The 20,803-nt window shown below is 37.3% G+C and overlaps 1 protein-coding gene across 1 annotated transcript; it reads left to right on the top strand.

The window, feature by feature from the left end:
* The first annotated feature begins 249 nt into the window (after window positions 1-249).
* On the top strand, window positions 250-19,455 carry cdc34a (cell division cycle 34 homolog (S. cerevisiae) a). The gene is made up of 5 exons (XM_059543442.1): window positions 250-511; window positions 15,985-16,071; window positions 16,874-16,971; window positions 17,176-17,310; window positions 18,360-19,455. The coding sequence occupies exons 1-5, from the start codon at window positions 326-328 to the stop codon at window positions 18,577-18,579; spliced, it is 726 nt and encodes a 241-aa protein (XP_059399425.1). The 5' UTR covers window positions 250-325; the 3' UTR covers window positions 18,580-19,455.
* Window positions 19,456-20,803: the final 1,348 nt, after the last annotated feature.

Here is a 20,803-nt window from a genome sequence, read left to right as displayed (position 1 = left end):
CCCGCACAGGGGGAGGAGCGAGACGCAAGCTGAACAAGCTGAAGCTGCCCTGCGCTGCGTGTTTATTTACTAGCGGAACGCTTGATTTATTTAACACGTTTAATAACGACGGCAGGTGCTTAAAGTGGGACTTCAGATGCCCGACAAAAACAGGGGCTGGTACTAGCTGAGAGAAAATAGTGATCGAGTGACTTATCTCGGGTTTGTTGGCGCGTCGTGGGCGACTGGAGCGTGTGGGCTTACTGAAAAAACGGCGGCTGTGAATGAGTGAACTGAAGTTGTTTGCGGGGGTTATTTTGGATGCCACATCGTTTGTTTTCGGAATATGGCTCAGCGTGGACACCTTCATGTTGCGAGTTCCCAAAAAGCTTTAATGTTGGAGCTGAAAAGTCTCCAGGACGAGCCCGTTGAAGGCTTCAGAATAACTTTAGTCGACGAGTCGGACTTGTACAACTGGGAAGTCGCGATTTTCGGACCCCCTAATACGCACTATGAGGGGGGTTATTTTAAGGTGAGTGACGGCTGAGTGTATCTTATCTTTTGATGTAACTTGACGAGTTTATATACACGGACTAATTCTGTGTATAAACGTCAAATTAAACACACGAAAAACAGAGAGACTGTTTTATTATAATTATTTATGACCTCTGTAAATGTGGCCAATGTTTAAGTGTCATTTGATTTTAAAGGAATGTAAGTTCGACTGTTTCCAACAAGTTTGACTGTCAGTCTTCTGTGGAACACAAAATGTAAAATGAAGAAAAGATGTGACCTTGGCTGCTACAAAAAAGGCCTAATATTTCCTTTTGTGTTCCACGGAAGAAATAACAAATATAGTTTTGGATTAAAAACGACACGTGCATAATTTTCATTTTCGCTGTACTGTCTTTTTAAAGAGAACGGTAAGGCGCTCTATTTTTTTTTTTTAAACGCCAACGTTCCATTTCTCCATAATTTGGTCTGTGCTCAAATGAAAGAGTAGCTCCATTGTTCCTCATTGTTCTCTAAAATGATTATCAGTTGCTTTTTACACACGGTTAACTGGAACAGTGACTGAATGTTGTAAAGTTAGATATTTAAAGTTCAAAGTATGAATTTATTTCGAATATAATAACCACAAGAACGTTTCCTCAGGATGGACAGTGAAGTCCCTTATTCAGCACTAACCTATGCTATAAAATCAATGGCTTCATTTTTGGAGCTTTATCACTTGGTGTTCTTCAAGGCCTGGCTTTCTCTGGCAGCGGCAGGTAGCAAAGCCACTGACAGTGGCATCCCCAGAGTTCCTGGCTGTTCATTAGCTGTTTATAAATACTCATAACCCCACCCCACACACACCCACACTTTTAATAATACGTAAATTCGGCCCCCTCACTTTTTCTGAATAAGTGTGTTATAAAGGTTTTCAAGGGCCGTTGTGATAGAATATAGACTTAAATTCTAAGAGACCAGATAGACTGTGACATCACTGAGCACTCAACACCCATACAGTATGTTTCATTCATACTCGAAGCAAGAGGGCGCTCTTGTGCAGAAAAGTACAAGACAGACTCATAAAATAAATAACTTGTACCAGGAAATCCCTAATATGGACAAAATCAAGCTATCGCTGTATGATTTAAATAAAAGGCAGAAACCTTTGAAAAAAAATAAAAAAATATATATATATTATACATTTCTGTCCCCCTCACTTCTGAAATTATGGCTACTCCACTGTATTTTTGTGTGTGTATATATGGTTGTAGAAATAGATATATATGTGTAGTGTTGTCAAAAGACCCGGTACTTCGGTACTAAAAAATGAAAATGTGACGTTACCAGGTTTCTTTAAGTACCGGTGGTACCGAGTGCCTGGTCAACCCGGTTCTTGACACATACAGCGCTATGATTTCCACAAAGCAGAAAACACGGACGGAATCTCAAAATCCAGTAATGAAAATAAAACTTACATTTTAATATGGACAGTCACGGAATTTGTCAAAGTTAGCATAAATTAATCAAATCAGTCTCCATATGGACCAGTATCTGTAAATGTTAAGCCGCAAAAGTTGGTTGAAATATGAATCCTGCATGTTCTGCGCGTCTCTGTGTGAATGAATAAATGGCGGAGACGTGCGGCTTTGTTTACTACATAGACTGAAGCGCGTGACGCTTGCAGTAATTTCAGCATCTGCCGTCTCAATGAGAACACAAATACATAAACAAACAACATCACCAGAACTGTTCTGAGTCACTTAACAAGCATTTTACAGTTTCATTTGAGTAAAACCAGTGTCAATTTAAAGGTATTCACAGCAACCCGTCAAAATAAGTAAATTTTTACATAAAGTCATTGTGCTAGAAATATTACTATTATTTAGTAGAATGTATGTGATACTGCTACTACTGTTGAAAAAATTTATAAAACTTTTATAAAGAAATAAATCACACACTATTTCTTCCATGTTTTAATATTAATAGCAAATCCCCTTTATTTACCAAAAAATAAAATGTTTAAATTGTATTAATTAAAAGACAAATTAAATTTTGGTGAAACTTGTTTACTGTTTTTCATAATTTATATTACTTGTAGAAAAACTTTAAACACAATTGTAATTTTGTAACACAATTTTTTTTAATTAGCATATTTTTGTGTTTTGCTTCGGTACCGAAATTGGTACAGAGAACCGTGGATTTTCACTGGTATCGGTACCGAATACTGAAATTTTGGTACCGTGACAACACTATATGTATGTGCGTATATACTGTCTATACAGCTAAGCACTCCTTATGTGTATGTTCTTTTTGGGAAAATGCTTAAGCAATTTAGCTTATTGGGTTCATATTCTGGTCACATCTGCTTGCTGGTATATGATTTGTGTCATCTAATATTTTATTTAAAAAGAACAGTGTAGTTTACCGCAGAAACAGTGACAAACGGTCGTGACTCCTGGCACGAACTCTGGCAGCTGATACATACAAATGTATAAAAATAATAATAACTATTATAATAAATAACACAACTTTGCCTTGTTAATTTACAACACCATCGCTCGCCACTGAGAACAGCGTAGTTTTTACACGGAAAACAGCAGAAACGGTGAGAAAAACCGTGGCAGCTACCAAGATTTTCTCTGTTGACAGTATCTGTCATATTTATTGCTCCATCTGTCAGTAGTTTGGTCATGACACATTAGGGCTGTCAACGAATATTCTAAATTCGAATATGTATTCGAATAGTTTTAAAAAAACGAATTTCGAAGGTGTAAATTAATATTCGAATAAAAAAAAAATGTGGAAAAAAAGGCCCGCGGTAGTAGAGGCGTGCTTGTCTGCTTTGCGAGTGGGCGCACTAGCGCGCCTGAGGGTTCAGGGACAGGTCACAGCCTCACAGGAGTCGCACATTCGACCACTAGCAACATGAGGTCACATCTCAAAAATGTGCACCCAAATGAGCATGGCATAATGTGTGGAACTCCAGCTAAACAGTCACGTCTTGACACTTAACGTTACTTTGCATCGCCCGCCGCAAGCTCTTTGTCTGCAACACGACAAGAGGCCATAGCGGATAAAATAATTTCGTTCATTTTTAAGGACATGAGACCGATCAGTATCGCGGATGGGGCACGCTTCGGGGAGTTCTGTAAAGCAATGCATCCGAGGTTTGATTATTTATCGTTTCATGTCAAGGAAAAGTTCCATGTTTACCACAGTACAGCTCGCTCGGAGCATTAAAATGTCAGTTCTATATGCTGTAAAACTTCAATTAATATTAATAATATGGCTTAAACTGCTTGCACAAAATTTTTTTGTTCATTTAAACCATTATGTGCAGACAACGTGAGGGTGCGAGAGCGTGAGGTCTGCAGTCTTGGCCATTAGTTAATTTCCTTGTTTTTGTGTAGGTAATACGTTGTCATACGTTTAAACTTAAATAGACTATCTATACAATTAGTTATGTCTCTTTGTATTATTTTCGCCTGTTATTGACGTAATGCGCGTCATTGACAACATGCGCAACCAAATGTTCGAATATTTTTTAGAGGGAATATTCGAACGTCAATTTTGAGCAATTTTGACAGACCTACAAGTCTAAATTTGATTAACATAGCAAAGATTCCGTTTTGAAACCCTTATGATCTTCAAGCTGCACTTTTTGCAAAAACAAACATGGAACATTAGATTTTACTTGAGCCAATAGCTGCTACTAAATGCACTCTGCATTTATGTCACTCTGTCAGACCACAATAATGGCAGTTATATTTAGCCTGGCTTCATAGCTGTGCCTGTGTGTCATTGGCTTGTTGCTGGCCTACCAACCTCCACACATCATGACATTAGCCACATCAAGGCATTAGTGGCCACCAACCTGCTGGGAACAACGGCTACGGAGTCACAACCTGCTGGAACCAAAAACAAGTTTGATGGGCCAGTAGGGTCTCTCTTTCTTGTTGTCTGAAATGTAATGCAAAGCTGTGAAAATTCAGTTCTCTCCTGTTGTTTTCCTACATTGATGTGGAAAACCTCAATGCAGGAAGGATTGGAAGGAAGCAGGTTAGCACTGCGACGTTCTCAACGTCTCTTCCAACAAGAAGAGATGAGTTACCATGACTTCCTGCACACTAATCTACTTCATCAAAACAGAAAGGTCTCCCTTCTGCATTCTTTTTCCTGTTTTTTGATGTTATGATTTTTCACAGCAAAACTATAGGGTGGGTGTGTGTGTGTGTGTGTACTTATTTTTTAATATTATTTTTATTTATTTTGTTCTTCTTTATTGGTATCATCTGTATTGGATATTTATTGCTGCCAATACTAGAGTTAATCTTTAAAAACACTAATATAGCTAGTGTAATATTTTATATATATATATATTTATATATTACACACAAGCTCTACTGTGCAAAGTCTTAGGCCACTAGTATTTTCACCAAAAAAATAGTCTATAGTGTGTCAGTAGAAAATATCAGCTTACATTTCCAAACATTATTTTTGCCATTAATTGTAATAATCCAGTGAGATTTTTGTTTGCACAAGGAGTTTGACAGCAGTAGAGCTGCAACTAACGATTATTTTTTCTGGCGACTAATCTAACGATTATTTTTTCGATAAGTCGCCTACTCTAGATTATTTATTGTAATAAAAATAATTGTTAATGTTCTTTTTTTTTATTAGCTAATGAATCCTTTGCATAACTTTACAAAAAATATAAGTATAACTTCTAATATAATATTTCAACCTTTATTCATTTTCAACCAATGTGGTTGAAGTTTCCAGAGATCTGGAGCTGATTCGGGGTAACTCTGTGGTTTGTGACTGTTGTCTTGCGACGCGCTGTCTTTTAAGGGGCCGTTCGCATATCGCATCTTTCCAATGTAGGCGCGCGGTATGCGCGGCTCATTTTAGAATCGACGCGGTCACGAAAACAGGCGCGTCCGCACCGCATCGAGTTAAAAACATCTCAACTTTTCAGAATGCCGCAAGCGCATTATTTTTTATTTTAACCTTACTTCAGCTGCTAAGGGTGATCATACCAATAACTTGTAATCTTTACAAGAATATCAGAATCATGCAATGAGCAAGTCTGCGTTTATTAGACGCTTAATAATATGCTTAATAATATCACATCAGTTTATGCTTTTAGAATCGCTGAATCTGCTGCGGTCGTTCCATCTGCAGCAGAGACCTGAACCAGGAAGTTGGTCACCAGATCACACGGTAACCAGTTAAACCGTAACACCGGAGAGCACCAGGATGTTTTCCTCTGAGGTGCTCGTGCATCGCAGTTGTGCTGCCGTGGTACATATCGATTTTTCAAAGGGAACAAATGGCCATTTTATTTGGTATCTGTTTAAAGTATTCCCATGCTTTTGATAACAGTGGTCTCTGTTTTTGTGATAGAATGCAACTTTCTTCATTCCCAGTATGCCATTACGCGAGATGTAAACAGTGTGGCGCGTCGACGCATTTCACACACGTCGACAAATTTTTGTAGTCGACGTAATCTATGACGTCGACGCGTCGTTGCAGCACTAGACAGTAGCCAGTGCTCCACACAGAGATCTGATCTCACCATCATCAGTCTGTCTGGAATAACATGAAGAAACAGAACAAACTGAGACAGACTCAATCCAGAAGAACTAATAATTACTATTATTATTTATATATTATTTATTTGTTTGTTTGTCTTTTTTACTGCAACAACAGACACTGATGTGGCATAAACTGGTACTAGGTATTTTTCCATCAAGTAGTTCATTATTTGAACACATTTTTACTTATTAACATAGAATGTACAGTTGTGCATTTTATAGTCATTTTACATCGACTTCAAACACTGCTCATCCAATCAGGATTTAAAGTGCCCCATTATGCCTTTTCAACTTTTACCTTTCATGCAGTGTGTCATGTAGCTGTATGTGAACATAAACTCTCTGCAAAGTTGTGAAGCCAACAGTGCACAGTAGATAGTTTTTATCTGTCAAAAAAAAACCGTCGTCAGGAATTTGAGTCTTATGGTGCGTTCAAGTCCTCCTGGGAAGTTCGTACGCACGAGTTGGGAAGTTGTGCTTACAACGGCATGTCCGTTCAAGTCACTTTTGTCAGAGCAAGATGGAGGAGTACTTTCTCTTAATTAATAACACAAAAATACAGCAATGTTCTTAAACTCTTGTTCTAGAAAATGGAGAACAAAGAAATGTGCATTAGGTATACTTCGTTTTTTTAATGTTTTAAATTAATTTATGAAGCCACTGCCAACTTTGTTACAAGTAGCATTGTTATATTATAATGCCATCATATTATGCGCCGTCGATTAACTTACTGTGCTGTAAATAGAAAAGCCTTACAATATCACAGCTAAATACCTTTAAGTATTTTATACTCCGCCATGTTAATCACTGACACGCCCCCAACTCGTACAGATCGGGGCTTGAAGAAAATCCCGAGCTCCCCACTGGTATTTACGATATTGTGGTGGCGTTCATGTGCATTCAACTCGTAAATACGATCTATACGAGATGACTTGAACGCACCATTATTCAATACATTTGCATAATGTCCGACCCATGTTTTAGGTCGCCAACTTGCCTGCCCACAAACAGAGTAAAATTTCTATGTTGTAAACATCATTTTGAGAAACTGCTGTGTCTTATGCTGTGAGTATTTTATATTTATTTTTATCACATCTCATAATTACCACAAACTTCAGCCACTTCAACAGTTTCATCATCAGACTCTGGCTTGAGTTGGTAAGCTACTATCCATACCATCTTTTCTATGTATTGACAAGTCTCCAGGGCTGTCATTCTGTCATGGCAATGAGTGCTTAGTTTCCGACACGCGCTGTATGCTGTAGACCAATCCAGAGCCGTAGAGAGAGATCTCTCTACAGCTCTGGACCAATCACAAAGGACTGTGCCATCTGACCAATCACAGCAGTGAGGGCTCATGGAAAGGAGGGGTGTATAGAGTCTGATTTATTTGACTTGATTCATTCATAATTTAGAAATTATGTAAAATTAAATGTATTTTCTGAAAAAACTAACATGTTTTTTGACCTTGCATGCATCTAAACCTGTTCAAAACAATATTAGCAACCTTAAAAATTGCATAATAGGGGCACTTTTTTTAATAAGCCTATAATAAACCTTTTTTTATTTTATTTAGAATTTCTGAATTTCTCAGATTTTGGTCATGCCACCCACCCCTAGCATCACACTGTATCTAGCTTCAGTTTTCCAGCTAAGAGAGATTTGGAGCAGTCATTTAGCTCTCATGAGTCGGATCTCTCTAAGCAGGCTTCAAGTTCTTACATGTGGCACTGATCTGACAGGTAGCAGGGGTTTGCTCCTGATCTGCTTGTCGCTCTAGTGAAGCATGCACACACCCAGGGCCTGTGGCAGGTGATGTGAGCTGGGCTTGGCTGTGTCATGTTACCCCCCTCCCTCGCCAGACTGATGGAGTGTCACAGAAACCAGAGACCGACACACCAACTGGGCCTGTTCTAGCTTCTTTTAGTGCCTGGAAGTTGTGTGGAGTGAGTCAGCCCATAATAACAACTCAGTTTAACACTTTCAAAATGTCTGGTATGACTAAGAACCGGTAATCAACAATCTTTTGTGAGAAGGATTTCATGTTTAACATCCTCTGTGCAGTTCAGACATATGCCCTGAAACCTCAAGTGTATTAAAATTTAAATGTAGTTGTTGTTGGTCTTATATTCATATTTAGAAGCAATTTTAATGTTCCATATATCAAGTTGTCGTGCACAATACCTGGGAAAAACTAGAGAAAATGTGCAATGTAAAGCTAGAAATTATTATTTTTTAGAACCATTTGGTTTGAAATGGCAAAATATTTTGTGGCCCGTATGTGTCTCTCAGGTGATTTTAAAAATAAAATCACAATTCAATACACAAAAATAGACTATGTTAAATCAAACCATCTATTATAAATAGTAAATAATCAACTTAAATATCAGATAGTTAAATTATCTATTCACCAATATTTATAATGGATTTCTTGGTTTATTGATTTTTAATATTCAACTTAAAAACCACACTGTGAATTTATCTATGAAATCAATTATTGACATTGTAAACAGATTAATTTATATATGTATATTATATCTATAAACATCGGAAAAAGGATAAATTCAGAGTCTGATAATCAAAAGAAAATTATGAAAATTAATAAATCTAGCAGTTCATTAAATTGCTTGTAGATTGATAAATGTATGATTTAATAAAAATCGAAGAAAATCAATAAATGAAGCAATCCATTATAAACGTTGAATAAAATCACAATCTGATAATCAAAAATGGTCTAAAAAACAAATCAAGTAATCGATTATAAATAATGGTAAATGGATAAATCCACAATTTGGTAAGTGAAAGCTGACTGTGAAAATTGTTAAATCAAACAGTCAGTTATAGATGTTGGTAAATTGAAATTGCCAATTTCATAATAATTATAATAATAATTAAAAAAAATTATCAATGCATGGTTATTATAATCTATGATTACGAAGTGATTGATAAGTGCATGTTTAATTTGTCGTCTTTTTCGGTGGGCTATTGGCTTATTATTGATTATCCCACTGAATCGGGAGACAGCAGCCAATCTGTTGTCAATCATTGCTCCAATGTTACAGCAGCTGTCATTATCAAAAAAGGTAACCGATGTAGATCCACTGATGTAGATAAGACTGCACAGTCTGAATAAATTAATCTGATGGATCAGTCGACATGTACTCAAATTCTTCACAGAGAACTTTATGGCTCACTAATTAGGCTAATTACCTGCTTCTAGTGGATGCCAGTTCATTCTTACTAGGTTTTGGTGTCAAATGAACCAATGGAGGGAATTAAAAGAACAACTTCCTACCTCTGGCCCTCAGGGACTGCCTCTCCCTCATGTAGTTTACCCTGAAGGAAACCATTTCCCCGTCTTCTCCAATGTTTCATTTGGGATGGAGGGAGCGAGATATGGCACTGGATGACTTTAGAAAGGGACAGATTGCTCAAGGAGAGAAGCGGCCTGGTTTATTTCCCTTCCAACCCAATGTCCATGGGATTCTCCTCCTCTTGCTTCCTCTCAAATGGGATTGTAGGAGAAAGACTGATTTTTAGTTTGGGCTCCAAGACAGGGATTTTCGAGCAAAAATTATTTGTTTATTCCAAGAGGCCCACATTGTAATTTCTGTTCAACCAAATATGATTGTGTAACACTGATATGAGTGTATTCCAGAATGAGTTGTTATGTAAAGCAAGTGTAAAGCTCGGCTCATGAAGTTTAACATCTGCTGAATCAGCTGGTCCAGAAACATAGCAGTAGCGCGTCATACGGCACTCATCCTTCAGTAGGTACAAACCATAAAGGATTCATTTAATGTAAATATTCATTTCCTTTTCACTGAATGTAAAGATTTTTTCATTTAGAAGATTTAGAGACAACTTTTCAGATAACCACATTGGGTTTATTGTTGTCGTGGTTGGGAGAATTTGCTGTGAAATAATTTATGCTTATATGTTTGTGGTGTTGAGAGGAATTGCGAGTAGTTTGTGAGATTTTAAGGTAGAAAACTATTTTGTTGTTGCACTTTGGGCATCCCAAGTTTGTGTCCCGCTCAAAGTTTTGTCCGTGTCAAAATTTTTGCTTTTTTGCTCCAAGTTCTGGAAAAACTGTGCCCAGATCTTTCCCCATCCCTTCTCCCGTCTAGTCTAAAACTTCGAAAATCTATTGAACGAATCGATTGGACCATCCAACACAAGTTTCGAAAACAAAAATAGGAAATTGATTTCGGCAAGTAGGGCTACATTTTGATTGACCGCTTTTTAAAAGCCCAAACCCGTTTACAGCCCGACATTATTCAAATGTAAGCACACACACAGCTCTTTTGCCTTTTTTCAAGAATGAGTCATTTATACATGTTTTAACATAATTTATTCATAACTAACGTAGACTAAACCACTTGGAAGTTGGAATAAAGAATTAAAATAAGTCCTCTGTGACATCTTAACATCTCACAGGGGCGGTTCTAGAGGCGGGGCCACAGGGGCCCTGGCCCCTGCTGAAATCTGATTGGCCCCCGTTCCATCAATCGTCGACGAGAAGAGCAACTGGAGAATTCTTCACAAAGATCACCGATGCAATTCCACCCCCAAACAATTGGCGGCACTCGCAGCTGTAATGCGTCAATGCAACTTGGGAGAAGAAGCAGAGCTATGATATTGAGCGATACCAGAACATTCGCTGATGTTATGCCAGTAGGCAGGAGAGAGAATCCATCTATCTATCTAATTTGAAGACAATTCTTCAGTCACAAATCCTCTTGTTGGTTGTCATTCAAATATGAGAGGATATTTAGTTGCTCCTCTCACTTATTTTAGGTTTGTTAACTTAATTGTGGAAGGAGCACTGGAAGCACTGTCGAAGTAAACCAATAAACTTGTTAACCCTTTGACACGTGCGATCACAGCGGTGTGATTAGAACTTTCAGTGCGTCACGTCATCAAGTGCTGAATTTATATCCGCTTTCGCGCTTTGACTGGCGCTGAGCCAGATCAGATGCGCTGAGTGCTGGTTCATATTATCACAAATATTCAGTTTTTTCAAACATATAAGGCTTATTTTAGGTTTAAGACATTTAAATACACATTAGTACTAGCAAAACCATACATTTATAGTTTGTAAAATACAAAATACACGCTTCTCATACTCGCTCCTCTCTTCCCTCACGTGGCGTGAATCCTGCATCACGGACGAGCCGTTCACACTTCCCGCACTCCCGCAGCCTGTTTCGTAACGCTCGGTTATATTCCTGCGCGGCCCTGCACCGCAAATCTCCACGAGCGCATCTGGCAGTATGGATGAGGGCTTGACTCACGCGCGCGACCTGCGTCAGCTCGAGCCTGGCTCCGCGTTTAAAACGAATGTAAATTCAGTCTAACTGCTTGCTAATTTCACTTGAATGAATGAAACATTCAGCACATTTTCCACTTGTTCTTAAAATCCCAAATACAGTGTTACATGAAATACTTTAGTCCAGGGGTAGGCAACCTACGGCACGCGTGCCAACAGTGGCACGCAGAGGGATAATCGCTGGCACGCAAGCAATAAGGAAAACTGTATAATGACGTACAGTTTTATGTAATAACTTCTCATAGTCACACAGCCTGTTAGGAGCTACAAATACTATTAAAGTGTGAGAATTAACTTGCATGGATGCACGTGCAAACACTGCACATACTAGGTGCTTCAGATCAAAGCCTCGGTCTAACAGCACTCGTCAATGTCAAAATGACTGAGATGGCCAATCAGATCAAAGTAGGCGGGGTTTACTGTTCACAGAAGCAGAGCGCGAAGCGTCAGTTTAACGTTAAAGAGAGTGAGGTAAGATGAAGCTGCAAATCAATTAACATTAGTCAACTTTTAATAATACGTTTTACCATAGAAATGTTAAATGACCTAAAGCTATATCCAGTGATGAAAAAGTTTCTGAAATATGGCCATTTTGAGAGAAAGAAAGTGGGGGGGGGGGGGGGGTAAATTGTCTCTCTCTGCAGACAATGAAGCGATTTTGCCCCTTTGTTGTTGAGAAATATAATGTAGCGATTCAGTATCGATTAATAAAAGTAGCGTGACAACACTCTGAATGCTACTTTTTGCACAGCACGATCTCAGATCTCTGTGTGCGAGTGGTGTGTGTTGTGTGTGTTGTGTGTGTGTGTGTGTGTCTGTGTGTTCATCAATTAAAGCAGTGCATTAACGTTGATTAAACGTTAAAAAAACATTTTTTTTTATCGTATAATAAAAAATTGTGTATGTACCGTTTAAATACAGAATTATATCGGGGTGTGTGTGGTGGGGGGGGGGGGTGGCTGTGTCGGCACAGTGGTTAACCATAAAAATAAAAAATGGCACGTCATGCCGAAAAGGTTGCTGATCCCAGCTTTAGTCAATTATTAAAGAAATACAGTTCTTTATTTATATAAAAAAATAATCTTTCCAGTGAAATTCAGTAACTAAGTTAATTCTATAAAATAAGTTATACCATTATAATCTTGTCTGCTGAAAAAAAAGTATGTGTATATATATGTATATGTGTGTGTGTGTGTGTGTGTGTGTGTAACCCCTCCCAAAACACAATTGAAAGGATTTCAGGGTTATAATGGGAATTATATTGGATAGAGCAACAGTAATTCCTATTGGAATAATGCCAAAAACAAAAAGGAATTTTGTAATGGTTTCATGGAAACTGTAAGAAACTGTTTTTTTTTCAGCAGGGTAATGATACTCATACTGTGCTGCACATTATTGACAATATTGAGCTGAAGCTTGACTTTGCAAATGTAAAATTGCAAATCAAATCGCAATATTTGTCAAAAAAATCACAATTAGATATTTTCCCCATATAAGTTGTCTATATGTGGTAGATTGTTTAACATACAAAAGAGTGATGACCTCAACACACTGAGGTATAGTAATTCTATACTGATAACAATAAAGAGCGCTTATATCGGCTGGTACTCAGGTTTTCTGGTATCAGATCTGGTTCGGTTCTAAAAAAGTGGTTATAAGCCAGATCTAGTTTTATATGCTTTTGATGCTGCACAAGCGGTAATTTTAAAAATATGACTAAAAAAACATACACCGCTTTTAACCAGTCGGTTGGTAAAAAGTCTTAGCTATGGTGTATGTTATACATTGTGATAGACTGTTAATGTTGCAACTGCAAAGGATGTAACAATGCATCCGATAAAAAAAATGATAAACGATAAACGGCCCTTAACCAGCCTAATTGTACGTACCAACTACAAATCAACGAGCTCTTGTGTGTCAGGTCATGTGCAGCGGCGAAGGAATCCTGTAAGCTGCCTCTGGCGAAACGTAATACTGTAGTGTTACCTTCTCACATGGATCCCTACTTGAGGTTTAATAAGCTTGCTTGCTTGAAAGTTTCCCTACACCACTTGGGTTTCAGGAATCGAGTAGCACTTGATATGTACAGGTCCCGCTGTGTGTGTGTATGTGTGTGTGTTTGGTTGCCGGTTGTCCCAACCCCCCGTACCCCCTCTGAGAGCTGGGCCTTTGAAGCACACACCAGCTGACCGTGCCAAATCAGCCAATATGTGCTGCGAGGGTTGTGGAGTGGTCTGTTTGCATGTGTGCCCACCACCCACTGAACCGAAAGGCACCAGGGTCAGCTTGCTACAGATTGTAAAGGATTTGAGTAGATGTGTGCATGTATGTATTGCAGGTTTGTTTATACCCAGATATTCATGGGTATGCATGTCACAGATTCAGTGTAATCTTTTGGGTTTTGAATTCAGTAAAACAAGTTCCGACCTTGACAGAACCTTGAATGTGGTGCCACCAACTCTATTGTTTGAATGATGGTCCATGATATTGAAAGTTATTGAGATTCGGCTTCCACAAGACTGTACTCTTAAGTATCCAGATAGAAATTTGTCGCCTATTGTCAATGGGAAAGTGCCCGGGCAACATTGCTCAAAAAGGTGGACACGTGTATCATCACCTTAAGGTTTCATCTAGGTATTTATAAAAATTGTCACTTAAGATAATACACCAAGTTAAGATTATCAATAAGAATAATAAATATAATCTTAAGTAATAAGTAATACATTTATTAGAATCCCAGTTTAAAATGGTATTATCATAATTTCCATCAACAATAATGATTTAATATTAATAATTCTACTACTATGACTACTACTATTTAGTAAGAATACATTATCAAACACAAAATAATACTTATTACAAGGGATGTAACAATTCACTCAACTCCCGATTCGATTCACGATTCAATTTTGTCACTTTTTTTTTTTTTAACAAAATGAGATCAAAGACATTATACAGAAAATTTAGATTTTTAAAACAAACCACAAATCAAACAAGTTACACAAATAAATAAATCTCTTAATATGAACAAACTAAAGCTTTGTCTGTGCTCTTTCCATTCAAAATTAGAGGGAACCACTGGATTTTAGACATGATCCAAACAAAGATTCAGCATGCATTCGGCACGAGTAGTTTTTAATCTAAATTAGACTGTATAGTTTTGAAAATTGAAGCAAAACAGAATGGTCCGACTTCAGTTTTAGACCTTTTTCTTTAATACGGAAGTAAGCCTATGGGGAAGACTTCCAGTTCATTAGCAGCTAAAGGGAAATAACGAGAAGAATAACAATAATGTGCAGTAAATGATTAAACTATTTGCATTATAAACCATTGTGTTCCTAATTAAGACAACACATTCAAATAATATGGTAAGATGCACACATTTTCCAATATCAAGCAGCAAAACAAGCGTTCTGTACAGCAAAAAATAGCTGGCCGTGAATGAGACCCGGAAGCCAGACTCATGGAATTAACCAATGGCCCACGTATACAGGAAGATAAAGGTGGATACATATCCGCTGAATGAGACGCAGATTCACTCTCTGACAGCAGGTGGCATTTATGAACAGCAATGATGCAGCGTTTCCTTGGTTACCGCTGTAAACACAGCAGCGCTGCGCTTATGAACACTACTTTAAAATGCATTGTTCAGAGGCGTGGGAAGAAAATACAAAGTAAACTTTTCTAAAGATAGTCAGCTCCCCTCAGAGATGCATTCATATAAACTCCTCCTCCAATTGGCTCGCGGTTAAATCCCGACTTTAATATTATTTAAATTTAAAGATTTGTATTATTATTATTAATAATAATAATGTGTAATACACTCGTTGTTGTTTTTATCAACAGAAATATTACATTTAATAAGTGTTATTAAGAATACACCTTTATTATTTCAAAATAAATAAAAATGTAACCTTGGACTATTTTTGATTTAATTTTTATTTACAAAAAATATTAATGTCACTTGTTAATCCATGTCTGGCCATATCTAGTGACTAAAATATCATAGAAACTCGAAGGGTGGCTCCTTTTACCTCGACCACGTTTGCAGTTCAGTCCGCTGACACCCGTTTCAAGCCTACAGTAGAGCTCACAATTTCAGCTAGTTGTTTTTCTACACTGTGTGTGTGTTGTGTGTGTGTGTGTGTGTGTTTTTTTTTTTTTTTACATGCCTGGAGTCTTCTGTCCAAACAAAGAACGGATTAGCAGCCTGTGCCCCAAATCAGTTTATATGTTGTTTGGCTGCATTGCAGATGGAAGCCTAACTGTAACAGGCTTTCAGTTAAATCAGATATTCTCAAATAAAAACATACTGAGGGTACATTTCATTTGCTGGTGCATGAGGTAATCTTGCAATAACCCCCCTTTTTTTTAACCACTTAACCAATGAATACATCATTAAAATGTGTCATGGAGGTGTATTTAGTAGTTCAATGTGAAAGTCATACAGCACCGGTAGAGATCTTGGGTATTGGTGTTGCATTGCTCCATTGAGTGGCTCTGTGTTTTATCCCGTAACATTGGAAAACAATGTGCCATTACATCCATTCACTTCCCTGATTCATGTGTTATTTCTTCCAGGCACGTATCAAATTCCCCATGGACTACCCGTACTCTCCTCCTGCCTTCAGATTCCTTACCAAAATGTGGCATCCCAACATCTATGAGGTTAGCCTACACAAACCCAATTACACTGCAGCGTGATCAGCATTTGGATAAAAATAACACATTTAAATTAATTAAATTATATATATATATATATATATATATATATATATATATATATAAAATGTCTTCATTATGAATGTTACCTTTTTATTGTAAATAAATTAATGTAGGAATGAATTTACCTAATTTGAAAATCATTGCTTTGACACTAGCAAATATCTGTTACCTTAAAAAAAATTTAGTGCACTAAATTGAATGTATTATATTTTGAATATGGACATTAATATACAGATTTCTGTGCTGAAAATCAGGCATTTTTAATCTAAAAACAGTTAAGACCAATTTCGAGGGTATCAAGTGAAGTTTTGTTTTAAATACTGCTTTTATATAATAAAAATAGCTTTAAAGCTTTTCAATAAAAATCAGTTCAATAATAATGTAAATAATTGTAAATTAATCCTGGTAATATTTTATTTTATATATAAATGTGGAAAGAATTTACTAGTGGTCTTTAGACTTTTAAACAAAAATGTTAAGGTTATTATAATTACAAATATTGAACTTAAACGTGTAATTTAAAAGCCAATTTCAGTCATTTCTACTGAATCATGTTAATAGATCAATCAAAAAAATAACAAATAAATAGAAAGTCAATAGATTATTCACAAATTATTTACATCTATTTAATCGTATTTTTACAATATTTTATGAAACTAAGCATCATTTTCTATGCTATCAAAAGTAAGCATGCCAGATATTTAACAAGATATACTGGTAAACACATTTAACAACATTATTTCAGAATGGCGATGTATGTATTTCCATCCTGCACCCACCAGTGGACGATCCCCAGAGCGGAGAACTGCCGTCAGAGAGGTGGAACCCAACACAGAATGTCAGGTACAACCAAATTATCAAAATTAGACCGCAATGTTCTACAGATAATTTATCCAATGTCAAATAGCAGTACATTGTGCAGTGTCTTTTGTGATTCTTTGCACAATGCCTTTTCTTGTCTATCTGTCTGCCTTAACAGTTTGAGATCAATAAGCCAAAGAGTCTGGATTAGTTTAATTAATCAGCTGATATCTGCTTCCCTTTCAGAACGATCTTATTGAGTGTTATCTCCCTGCTGAATGAGCCCAACACCTTCTCGCCTGCCAACGTGGACGCCTCCGTCATGTACCGCAAATGGAGGGACAGTAAGGGGAAAGACCGCGAGTATGCAGAGATCATCAGGTACAAGAAACCTTTTTTATCCATTTACACGCACATCTTTTACTAGGGTTGGGCCTCAGGCCGATTGTGCAAAAAAATAGAATGATCATTGAACTCACAATCTGTGAAGTAGTGGAAAAATGTTCAAATACTTCATTTAAAGTGAAAGAACTTTACATAAGTTTATAAATAAATACACAAATTCAGTAATTTTCTGTCAAAAACTGTCACTAGCCAGGTTTTCGCGAATAAGCACCATTTCCATCCAAAGAGTCAAAGAAAACATTATTGTCACTTCCTGATAAACTGACACTAAATATCACTGCGAAAAGTAGGAGTAACCACTGAATATAATTTTCATATTTAATTATTTGTGCCTCAGAGCGAGAAGACGAATGCAGTCACAATAAATTCAGTCGTTGCTTTCGGAGGTCGATGCTGTTTTTTGGGAATGCAGTAATGTAAGACTGTTTTGGGAGGCAATAATACAGAAATACTTTGGTGACAGACTTTGCTCAGGCATTTAGGAATGACCATAACATTTCAGATGCTGTGCAATGAGATCAGTCTGCTGTTTAGTCAGGTTATGCCATCCCATAACGCAGTCACATGACTTTTTGATGCACATGGAGGAATTTATTTGGCAAATGTGTTTCCACCTCCTGTTATTTGCATTAATCCTTTTTCGCACAAGTCTAAAACCTCCTCAAGTAAGTGTAAAAAAAAATTTCACTCAATTTCGACAGAGACAGAAATCATGTCTTTGTGGCAGTTCTGTGATGATTAAGTGATGATAATAAAAGACTCCTTCGCCTTACAAATGGATATTAAAAGCAAAAATGCTACAAAATTCACATTTTATGAATGTGTCTTATAGAGAAAAACGGACACTATTTTTGGAATTGGCACCCCAAAATTTGCATGAAACCAGTATTAGTTTTCATTCAGTGAATATGATGTATGAGATATGCAAGTGAATATAGAAATACATCTAAACCTATGAATGCATAGCATTTGTGTTGCATTTTTGCGTGTTTGCACTCAATTGCATGTTTTGGTCCGGTTCACAGGAAGCAGGTTCTAGCCACCAAAGTCGATGCAGAGCGAGACGGGGTCAAGGTGCCCACCACGCTGGCCGAATACTGCGTCCGTACCCGCGCCCCACCTGCCGATGAGGGCTCCACCTTATTCTATGATGACTACTATGATGATGAGGAGTTAGACGATGATGAAGAGGAGGGTGAGGATTGTTGTTATGATGACGACGACTCTGGGACAGAGGACTCTTGACAAGCAGCGCCCAAGCTTTCTGAAATCTCCGCTTTGGTTTTCCGTTTGATTTTGTAGCTTTTAAATCAAGTCAAGAAGGATGTTTATTTTCTGTTGGAAGCTCTGAGATCGACAACATCTCATGAAGGGCAAGAGATGAACTCTTTACGTCTGTTCAAGAAGCAAATAGATGTTGCACTCAACTCCAAACCGAGACGCATAGTTTTTTTGTAGTTTTGTCTGGTTTTGGGGGTATGTTGGGTTCAACCAATCAGTGTGAAACAGTCCAGCTTATGTTTATTTGATGCTCGATAAACAACTTGCCTTTCAAAGGCACCTGATCTCAAGCTTTCAGTGTCTAAGATTCAACAGTATTCGCGACTAGGGTGGGGCAAAAAAGTAGCTAATACACATTCTCAGGGCTACTTCTTTCTTGCACCACACTGCATCATATTCTGCTTCTGAAGCCAAGGACTGAACAAGCTGACTGATAAATGGATGAATTACATCTAAGCTTCGTCCCCTTTTTGGACTTTAATGTTTTATTTTATTTGCCAACAGGCATGTCTTATTTGTGTTTTGTTCTTGGTTTTATGGGGTTGCGATGTATTGCGTTTGAATCTTCGCTACATTTAGCTACTCTTTGACATTTGTTGGTATTTTAGCTGTCATATATGCTTTTTTATTTTAAAGCTTTGTGGTGACGCTTTATTTGGAACCTAAAATCCTCCTCAGGAAAATGGACACAAGACTTCGAGTTTGTGGCTGAACTCTTGATCCAAACAGACTCTTTAAACGCTTTTTGGCCACTTTCTTTTTTTGTTCTTTTTTTTTCTCCTCCTACTTTTTTATGCTTTGTAAATCTATTTAAAGTCTGAATAAAGATCTTTATTATAATTCCTGTAATACAATTATGTTGATAAATGTAATTATATACAAAATTGGGTTCCTGTATATTTTGGTGACACTGCCAACTTTTACCAAAATACCAATTGTGCCACTAGAGGCCAGCAGTGGGCTTCTTATGGTTCCAGTTTTGTTAGATTAAGCAGTCTATCCTATTCCCAACCATAGCTTATGCTCTTATCTACATGATTTTTGAAACTTTTATTAATTTGCTGCATTTTATTCCAACAACATACTTCATAGTACAGTGCAAGTGAAGAAAAGGCATATGCTAGTAAGCCATTTCATGAGGAAAAAAATGGATATAATGGGTAAATTTGCATTTAAAAGCCATTGATGATAAGTGGTAGAGCTTTCATTAGAATGAAGAATGAATGGAGTTTGCTACAGCACTCATATGCCAAGATCTATCCTTTGACAAGATGTCACTGCAGTCTGGAGGTCTGCGGCTCAACTATGATATCAGACAGACGTGGCTTGAAAGTCAGCTAAACTGAAAGGTCTTTGATCGGAGGCAACACAGCATAAAGCACTGATGATCTACAGTATCCCATCTCACTGTCCCAGAGCCCTTGTTAAAAATGGTTCCATTTAAAAAAGAAAAAAATGACATTTTAATTAACAGAAATCATGAACATTAAGTAAAAAATAATAATTGGAATGGTTAAAAAAAACTTAGTGAATTATGGAATTTTTATATTCCAATTTTAAATCCAGTAATCATAAATCACTTAACGCGCTAAAAAAATCTCAACACACAACCACATTCTGTGTTGTGTAGGTAGAGCTACTGCATATGAAGCATCTTTAACCCATTATAACAAGGTCTTGCTTTCCAGACAGTAGTGTTGTTCTCACCCACTCCACGAGTGTAGCGGATTGGCGTGATTCAGAGGAGAGGGTGATGGGAGAAACCTGAAGTCTCCCCGGAGGGTATAAGTGTTTCGCTGTCTCCAAGGAAACCAATGATGGGGAATGGAGTGTAACAAAAACCCTACGGTAAAATGAGTGAGCGGTGTTTATTCCCTTCCACACCTTGCGTTTGACAAAGAACAAAAATGAATCCATGTGAGCCCTACATAACTTGTTGGAACACTGAGTACTCTGGGCCTTTTGTCTGTCCACTTTTGACCTTTATTTGTATTTTTTTATTATAGATATTCCAGATTTTTATATCTGTCGAACAGAGCCATCCAGCTAAACCCTTTAAATACAGAGTCAAGTCCGAAATCATTACTTTTTCTCTACTTGCCAAAGAGAGCTTTGTGTTGATATCAATATTTTCATTTCATTTAAACATACTTTTTGTTTAGCTTCTCCCATAATTATTGTATGGCAT

Source organism: Carassius carassius, chromosome 48 (genome assembly GCF_963082965.1).
Source record: "Carassius carassius chromosome 48, fCarCar2.1, whole genome shotgun sequence".
Lineage (NCBI taxonomy): Eukaryota > Metazoa > Chordata > Actinopteri > Cypriniformes > Cyprinidae > Carassius > Carassius carassius.
This window is presented reverse-complemented; position numbering and strand designations above follow the sequence as displayed.

What these genes read in the sequence shown, in the direction of transcription:
- cdc34a (XM_059543442.1), top strand. Translation starts at nt 326, where the DNA reads ATGGCTCAGCGTGGACACCTTCATGTTGCGAGTTCCCAAAAAGCTTTA. An exon ending in AACCCAACACAGAATGTCAG is followed by an intron (nt 16,972 to 17,175) that starts GTACAACCAAAT and finishes CTTCCCTTTCAG; the next exon opens with AACGATCTTATTGAGTGTTA. An exon ending in GAGTATGCAGAGATCATCAG is followed by an intron (nt 17,311 to 18,359) that starts GTACAAGAAACC and finishes TCCGGTTCACAG; the next exon opens with GAAGCAGGTTCTAGCCACCA.